Raw genomic sequence first — 9,580 nt, 5'->3', positions numbered from 1 at the left:
TGGAATTGAGATGTGTCAATGTTCATACACCTGCATACCAGAAATATTTCTCCTTCAACTTGTTAAAATTACCTATTTACAAAGAATCTACATAAAAATGAGATGTGCCAATGTGTATACAACTGCATGCCACATATTATGTATTATTTATTTACTATTAGTGACCTGTTTTACTATGCAGTATGTTTTGATGATTTCTGATTATTTCATTGTAAGTTTGTATTGTTTGTTTGAGCTTGAATGTAAACAATTTGTCTGCAAATAATGCTGCAATCACTTTGACTTGTAGCTAGTGGTTTGCTATATCAATCGTGTTTGCCTTCAGAAAGCTTTTGTTGGCCAATAATAGGAATATGAAGTTTTGTTTGTAATATCTAAATGTGTTCAAAAATTGTCCTAATAGTCCTAAGAGTTTTGTAAGAAAAATTTGAAGCTCTTATACATACTTAAAGAGTAGTCTTCTACGCATACGATTAAGATAAATGAGTTTTTCTTTTGTACTTTAATGATGAGTATCTATGAAGTCTATCTTAAACCACTACTGGAAAGGTATTACCAACAGAGTAATTAGCTTAGTACTTCTGTAATGTCATGAAAATATAGATATTGTTTTAATGTGACTTGCTGTCATAATAATGTTTAAATTAACATAAATTTCTCCAGTTCTGAATCTGTGTCTTAGGTTGGCTTTACTTTTGGTCTTTAAGTTGATATCTGCTTTGCAATAATTGTATACTGTTTTGTATTTTCTAACATGTTGACCTCATGCATCCAATTGTAGCATTACTTTTTTCATAGATGAAAATAAAACATGATAAACATTGATCAGACTAACCTGTAAAACTCTAAAGACTAACATCACAAGAAAGTTGAATATCCAGTTCAATGCGACTGATGCATTAAATGCAGCACCCTGCGCTTCTTGTCCAAACAATTCTTGAACAATTATATATGGTATTGGACCTGAAAATGTAAAATGACTTTTGTAAAACATCCATCAGATGTCAGATCCTTCAACAAAATTACATAAAATGAGCTGTGTCGCATAGAAATCCACCTTATGTAAATGAATATCAATACATCTGTCAATCTACTTCCGGTTAAATAAGTCTCTATAGAAAATCTGATACTGTTTGACAATTTGATTCTTATAAGAAGCCTACAAAACAGACCAACTAATTGAGCCTTCATCTTTAATAGCCATAAAAAGAAAATTCAGACAACTACATAACTTATATTTTTTTATTATTGACAGTATACAAGCAACCACTGTTAGAAAACTAGATGTGTCAAAGTGACACGAATGGTCCTGTCTCAAAAAGTTGAAAAATCTGCAATTTCACTAACAAATGTTGATACAAACATGATGGTAGTCTCGCATATAAAAAATCAGTTCAAAATCTGAAGGCGTGTAGCAAATAAGTCCGTAAAACTGAGATTTTCAACAATTTTGAAAGTTGTAAATCCTTAATTTTGGCAAAAATTAGAGGAGCGGAACGAAACTAAACTTAATCTGTAACTCATCATGGTTTGCTCACATACAAAAAATCAGCACAACATCTGAAAGCATTTAGAAAAAAGGTCCGTATAACTGTGATTTTCCAAAAAATATTAAAGTTCAAAGCCTGAAATTACCTCAAAAATTAGCCGAGCCGAACAAAACTTAAACTTGATCTGTAACTCATCATGGTTAACTTACATACCAAAATCAGCCCAACATCTGAAAGCGTTTAGAAAAAAATCTCTGTATGATGGTTTGTAGTGAAAGCACCACTCAACAAGCATTTGTTTAATTAATTCATCTTTTTAAGAGTTCTGTATACGTACTAGCCCAATGTTCATTATGGAAATGCTTGATGCATTCCCTTAGAATCTAAACTAGTTTATACCCCTGCTTTATTTTATTGACTTAGCAGTTGTTAAACATATTAAAATTAGAAAACACAAGATGGGTTCTTACACTTACCTAGTCCTATAGAGAAAAAGACAATATATGTAAAGACTGATACTATTGCAACATATGGACATATGGTATTATAGTTCTGAAAAATACAACACGTACATTATTTCATATACATATGTTACATGTACAAGGAAATAGTATCAAATGAATTTAAAATATTCAAGATAGCAAAATGTTAAAAATTCTTAAATGCTGTTTTATAGTACATATAGAACTGCTTCTTTCAGAAAGTGTTTTGTGGTGTCAGGAGAACTGTTTTATAGACTGTTCCAGAGCAGTTTATCTGATAGTTTTGGTCAATATTCTAAGAAACTGACTCCAACTATAGATTTCAAAAAGGTGGTTTAAAACATCTTACATCAGATGTAAAAGAAAAGACAACATTCAAATCATTGTACATATTTCAATTAATCAATCATTTGTATTACATTGGTTGCAATGGATTACATTGATATCCCAGTTAAAGAAAAACCGATTAATTTCACATGTGAAATAAACGTGATTATTTTACTCTTTGACGTCATACAACAAGAGGTGTTGTCAAGACTCATTATAGCAGGGGCATCATTTATTTAGTAAGCAAAATTTATTTCAGTTACCTGAGAAAACTACAGATCTAATATACTACAAACGCTAATGAATCAACAAATATGTTATTGTTGCAAGAGGTTGTTAACTCATGTATCCTTCCTTTTCTTATTTTCAAATGTTCCTACCTGCCAACTTTTCAAAATGCCAATGGGGGTTTTGCGTGCAAGATGGCTGTCATAGTCTTAAAAAACCTTCAAGGGGGCCTGTAAATACATTTTAATGTTGTTTTTTTTGGCTTCTTTATACTTTTATAAGCCTTAAGTCATTGTAAAATTAATTATTTTGTTTAAACTGTGGACAAAATTGCTCTTTCAAAATTTTAATTTGGGAGCCTCCATGGGGGAAATTCCCCGCAAATAGTGACAGTAGGCAGGTATGAATGTTGTAATATGTACCTGACAGAGATTACTGGAGACAAACAACACAAAAAAAGCTACAGCCATAGATAATGTAGATGCCAAAAGTACAGATCTTCTTCCATTTGTCTGCATCAAATCCAAGGAAAATGTTGTCATGATTACATTTATCAATGTTGTTCCAAATACCATCCACTCAATCAGGTCTATTTCTACCCCTGAACTTTGGTATATAAATCCTGAGTATGCAATCACCTGTAAACAATAAACACCACTGATTGTCATGAGGAATTCTTAACATTAAGCTGCCTAATAAAACTTTAGGATTATGTGTGAAATTCTAATGACACGTAACAGTACACTGTTTTAAAAGACCAAAACATTGCTGCTTGTTTTATTATTTGCTTGCAAACATAAAATATTTAAAGATTTACAACAACAAAAACCATTCAAAACCATTATTTTACTTTTTCATTTGCCTCTTAATTCATTTTAGAGAAACAGACAAAATTTCCATAGTTATTGATGTATGAACAAGAGGCTCTCAAGATTTCAGAGGAGAAGATTTTTAAATGTTAGCAAATTTGATCAGCAAATTGTGTAAAATTGTCTTTAAAGGGCAATAACTCCTTAAGGGGTCAATTGACAATTATGGTCTGATTAACTCTTTTGTGGATCTTATTTGGCTGAACATTATTGCTGTTTACAGTTTATATCTATCTATAATGTTATTTCAAGATAATAACAAAAAGCTGCAAAATTTCCTCAAAACTACCAGTGGCAGCATCCCAACAATGGGTTGTTTGATTCGTCTGTAAAATTCGTGGCTGATAGATATTTACCAATTGAACAATTTTACCCCATGTCAGATTTGCTCTAAAAGCTTTAATTTTTGAGATGTAAGCCAAAAACTGAATTTGACCCCTATGTCATATTTTTAGCCATGGTGGCCATGTTTGTTGATGGATCAAAACTTCGGATACAATTTATAAACGAGACACCCTAAGGAACATTTAGTTTAAGTTTGAAGTATTTGGTCTAGTAGTTTAAGAGAAGAAGATTTTTGAAATAGTTTATGACGACGGAAGCCAAGTGATGGCATAAGCTCTCATGGGGGCCCTAACCCGGTGAGCTAAAAATGTAAACCAGACTGAAACATTAATGTTGATGATGGAATATTCTCTAATAATAAAGATAATGCAGAAACTTTTGTAACATATAATGACAATAAATTTTTAAGTCCAGACAACTTTTAAAAGTAAAATCTCACTAAGTCTTCATTTAACTACTGTAATCTGTTTTGCTTCAATAGCACATAGCCATATCAGGTAATGAAAATTTTCATAAAAGTTTTATTTACAATCTGGAAAGCAAAACATTGAAAAGAAAAATAGATGGACAATCCACTTCTGTCTAAACCTGGAGTATACTAGTCTATTATGCTTAAAATCATACTTACAGTATTTATTCCTGATAACTGTTGAGCAATTTGCAGGAAACATACTAAAAACAGGCATACTTTTAACTTTGGCTCCTGGAAAAGTTCTGAAAGACTTAAAAACTTTAAGTTTTTCTGCTTTGTTTCCTCGTCTTTCAAATCTGACATTTCAGACCTAACATTATCACACTCACATAATCTCTGCAAAGCTAGAATTAAAGATTTATATATATATAAATAAGGATCATAAAATGCTATGCAAATGAAGTAGAAGCAAAAGGCTGATTCTGGAAAATGGGTCAATCTCTTTATTTTATTTCCATAGGCTGTAATGGTAACCAAATTAAAATGTCTAAAAAAGTAACAAGCAGTGTTAAAGCTATGCTACGCAATATAGCTTTAAAATAATATAGGAATATGAAACAAATTATGAAACAGTATCTTATTTAGTAGAGAGTCTTATAACAACAACACTTTAGGGACTGCTGCAGATAATTTATTGATCAATAAATTATCTGCAGCAGTCCCTAAAGTGTTGTTGTTATAAGACTCTCTACATTTTATGTTTTTTTATCATAACGACCCTGCATACCCGGCGAAGTATCCACTTTATGGACTCTACCGTACTACAGACTCACCAGGCGTTGGTTCACTTTCGTTTGTAATGGAAGTATCTTATTTAATGTAAAAAACCGCTCTAATATTCAATTTCAAGTTGTATTTGACAATATTTTTTAGTACTGATAGTAATGCAACTTCTTATAAATAACATTGATCTATCACAAGAAGATCCTATGAAACGAACTTAAGAAGAAAACTAATTTTTGAAAATTGCTAATTAAAACAAAGTCACTGGACCATGTCCATATCTTTCTGTTCTATTTATTTGCAACCTTAATGCCCTCTGTTCTAATATCCACTACAGTAATCACGATAGCCATTTCATGTTTTTAGCTATTCACTTTGGCAACAAAATGTATCTTCTGATTAGCTGGAATGCAAAGCCCTTTCTTGTACCACTCAAGTTTTTCCTTAATTGGATACTACTGTTACATAATATGCTGATAAATTACAATATTAAACACTACATATAAACTCTTTCAATTCATTTATCTATCGAAAACCTCTAGAGCCTCCCAAATTGTTACACACATGTATGTTACATCCTTTTATTGTGAGTAAACAGAAGGATTTCTTACCCTAGGGGGTCCTTATACAACTATAAATAGCAATACAAATTTTGAAATTAAGCTACCTTTTTCAGCATTAGAAGTTCTTGACGGATCTGATGTCTGAAGGTGCAAATAAACAGGACTTTCAGGACACAAACAGAGAAACCAGTTAGATATTGCTGGTACTGCATTCAGAACTAATAACCATGGCCATCGCTCCCTATTGCCTATTAAAAAAAAGGATAAGTAAATGTTTCGGCACATAATACAAAATTTCATACAAGAAGTCAGCTGTTCTTTCCAAACTCAAAATTGCAATGGAAATATTCATTCTAATAAAATAATAAATTTATGAGCAAGAACTTTACATTGTATACTTCACTGCTTCAAAATTGTTTTTAAATCAGTCTGTGGCATCTTAAAGATCATTCTTAGGGAATCACTTCAAACCTGGTATATTTTCCAATTAATTATATATTGTTAAATTGATGTTATCTTACCTAAGAGTTTATCAATACCCAAAAGAGAAGAACAGCAAATTCCTAGAGTGATAGAAAGCTGGAACCATCTGTCATATGTGCCATATGATCCTTTGACACTATTAATGGTAAACTTGGAAATTTCCATGGCATACATTCCAGACAATATCAAACCTATACCTATAAAAAAAAAATACAAAAGAATTAATGGAGAATGTATCCATATGACACAGATCGATGATACCTCTGTTTGTATAATTATAATGTTATATTAAAAGGGACAAAACAAAAGAATGGTAAAAGTAACACAACCAGAATTAAAAATTTATCTAAGTTGTGTGGTTAATAGAAAAGAGGTGTCAGCAATTTTTCCTTTTAATAGGGGAAATTTCAGTTCTCTGGTTTGAATCGTTAAACATGTACACTTGTCATTTTTGGGCCTTGAATATTTGACTATGTGGCATTGGTTTTGCTAATTGTTGAAGGCGATATCGTGACCTATAGTTGTTAATTTCTGAGTCATATGGTCTCTTGAGGGAAGTTGTCTCATTTGAATTCAGCTTTTTATTTTAGGTATTTTTGACATATAGCTCTTCAACGATTTTCGGTACTTATTCATCTACGGATTTCAAATGTTTGGAACTTTGAGGGTTCCTGATGAAGGTAAATCCAGAAAAGCGCTTTGGACGCAATAAATTATTAAACGTGTTGTTTTCCATTTTTTTGGCAATCATATGACATCGTCTTATTTTGATAACAACTCTAAAACAGTAAAAGTGATGCCACCCAAATTCAAACTTGATTTGTGTTTTATGGCTATAAGCTCGCCTCTGGGTGCATTATTTTCTCTCTGTGTTGAAGACCAATGAGGGTTACCCACTGTTTGTCCTTTGCAGTTTTCTGCTTTTAGGTCGGTGTTGTTGTCTTTTTGACACATCCCGGTTTCCATTCTGAATTTTACTATGTATAAGTTTCATAACATTTGGTTTAGGCAAATTTAAGTTACAGAACGGAAACCAATTTCAAGACGTACTTACGTACAGAGGTATAGATGGATAAGGGTAACACTTAATACCCCTTCTGCTTCAGTGGTGGCATAATTATAATTAATATACCACAAATTTGCTCTTAATGACATTCTTTCAATTTCCCCATCAAACAATAATTGATTATAAAATAACTAGTGACATCAATGTTAACTAATCTAAAAGAAAGATATATTTACCACAGTAAAATCCAGATAAAATCCTGTGAAACAGCAACACAGCAACTGAGTCTGAATAAAACATTATTCCTCCAACTCCAGAAGCTAGTAACATCACAATAGAATTCACCATCATAGGTTTGCGTCTAAAAAGAAGAAATAAAATGCTTCGCTAAGCACAGCCTGATACGACCACAGAGGTCGAACCAATAACAGTTGGGGTAAATTTAGACACAATATTCAAGCTTGATACTGAATTTGGATTGTGATCAAATTTTTAACCCAATATATATGTATCTGACACAAAATAAATGTGGTCAAAGATCTTACAAATCTATTGCCCAGTACTGTGCAATTAAAGATTTCTTCTTGAAACTTTTCAAAAACTCAAATTTAAAAAAAAAATTGAAAATAAATATGAATCCCTTAAAAATTTGGACCCCCTCCAATGTTTTGAAACCCCCTTGGAGCAATAACCCCAAAAATTTATCCAAACCTTTCCTTTGTAGTATGGAACCTTTTAGTACAATTTCAGAGAGACGGATCCATTCACTTAAACACAATTTATTGCCCTTTTTTGGCCCCCTAATTCCTTCATGTTTGGAGCAATTACCCTCAAACTCAGTCCCAGCCTTCCCTTTGTGATATGGAACATTGCGGTACAATGTCAGAGAGATCCATACACTTACAAAGAAGTTATAGTCTGGAAACTAGAAGAATGCTTGTTTTTGGCCCCTTTTTGGCCCTTAATTCCTAACATGTTGACATTTTTTGGACATGTTGGCAATCTTTGTTTGCAAACAGAGTCTGTAATATCAGACAGATTTTTAAAACTAGATATCCACATGATGACTGTAACACAGTTTGGTAAATATTTAGTCCAGTAGTTTCACAGAAGAAGATTTTTGTAAAAGTTAACAAATGACACGTCAACAATTGACACCAAGTAATGAGACTAGAGGCTCTTGAAGAGCCTGTGTCGCTCACTTTGGTCTATGTGCATACATGTATTAAACAAAGGACACAGATGAATTCATGACAAAATTGTTTTTTGGTGATGGTGATGTGTTTGTAGATTTTACTTTACTGAACATTCTTGCTACTAACAATTTTCTTTATCTATAATAAACTTTAGTTACAGAGGAAAATATTTTGTAAAAATTTACAAAAACTTACCAATTGAAAATTATTAGAAAATTGTTAAAAATTGACTATAAAGGACAATAACTCCTTAAGGGGTCAAATGACCTTTTACGTCATGTTGACTTATTTGTAGATCTTACTTTGCTGAACATTATTGCTGTTACAGTTTTTTCTCTATCTATAATAGTATTCAAGATAATAACCAAAAACGGCCAAATTTCCTTAAAATTACGAATTCAGGGGCAGCGACCCAACAACCGGTTGTCCAATTCATCTAAAAATTTCAGGGCAGATAGATCATCACTTGATTAACAATTTTAACCAGTCAGATTTGCTCTAAAAGCTTTGGTTTCAGAGTTATAAGCCAAAATCTACATTTTACCCCTATGTTCTATTGTTAGCCATGGCGGCCATCTTGGTTGGTTGGCCGGGTTGTCGGACACAATTTTTAAACGAGATACTCCAATAATGATTGTGGCCAAGTTTGGTTAAATTTGGCCTAGTAGTTTCAGAGGAGAAGATTTTTGTAAAAGCTAACAACGACGCCGGACGCCAAGTGATGAGAAAAGCTCACTTGGCCCTTTGGGCCAGGTGAGCTAAAAAGGGGGTCAACATTTCTTGTCACTTCATTACCTTTGATATTTTAATAAACTCATGTTAAAAATTGTAAAAGTATTTAAACCTTAGAAGAAACAAGAACAAATCAATTAAAATTGATCTTGATATTGAAAGTTTATGTTCCTGAAGTCAGAAATTGAATTTCAATCAAGTATTTTCTATTTAAGGGTGAACCTCGGTGATACTAAATAGATCAAGAATTTAAAATTGGTACTATTTTCCAGAAGAGCATTAGTAAATAAGGATCAAATAAGCTAAAAATATTGATAGGTCATGGAGCTCCTTTTCGAGATATTGTATTAAAAAAGGATGGCAGGAAAAGGCTGACTCGGACGTTTACCTTATATTTGCATTGGTATTACTTAGGTCTCAAATCAAAATGACCTTTTATGAGCTATTAAGTCTTATATGAAAAGATGAATAGGTGTTATGGGGCAATTTTTTTTTACATTGTATCGTAGGGAAAAACATCAAGGAGTCCGAACATCTGACACAATAGCTCAATCACTTCAAACAAATTGATATCTTACAAAAATGTGTCCATAGTACATGATGCCCCACTCGCTATATCATTTTCTATGTTCAGATGCTGTAAAATTGGGGTCAAAACTCTTAT

At 32.3% G+C, this 9,580-nt stretch overlaps 1 protein-coding gene across 1 annotated transcript in view; it reads right to left on the bottom strand.

The window, feature by feature from the left end:
• LOC143059680 (solute carrier family 2, facilitated glucose transporter member 3-like) overlaps positions 1 to 9,580 on the bottom strand; it is a 33,769-nt gene that overhangs the window by 6,596 nt on the left and 17,593 nt on the right. The window contains exons 9-15 of the mRNA XM_076233221.1: positions 7,225 to 7,349; positions 6,021 to 6,179; positions 5,604 to 5,747; positions 4,370 to 4,557; positions 2,950 to 3,165; positions 1,967 to 2,042; positions 836 to 963 (exon numbers count right to left, since the gene is read on the bottom strand). Of these exons, the coding sequence (XP_076089336.1) occupies positions 836 to 963; positions 1,967 to 2,042; positions 2,950 to 3,165; positions 4,370 to 4,557; positions 5,604 to 5,747; positions 6,021 to 6,179; positions 7,225 to 7,349 (1,036 nt within the window). The remainder of the gene's footprint in view (positions 1 to 835; positions 964 to 1,966; positions 2,043 to 2,949; positions 3,166 to 4,369; positions 4,558 to 5,603; positions 5,748 to 6,020; positions 6,180 to 7,224; positions 7,350 to 9,580) is intronic.

The sequence above is a fragment of the Mytilus galloprovincialis genome, chromosome 14 (assembly GCF_965363235.1).
Source record: "Mytilus galloprovincialis chromosome 14, xbMytGall1.hap1.1, whole genome shotgun sequence".
NCBI classification, from domain to species: Eukaryota; Metazoa; Mollusca; class Bivalvia; order Mytilida; family Mytilidae; genus Mytilus; species Mytilus galloprovincialis.
The sequence above is the reverse complement of the archived record's forward strand: the minus strand, read 5'-3'. Positions and strand labels throughout refer to the sequence as shown.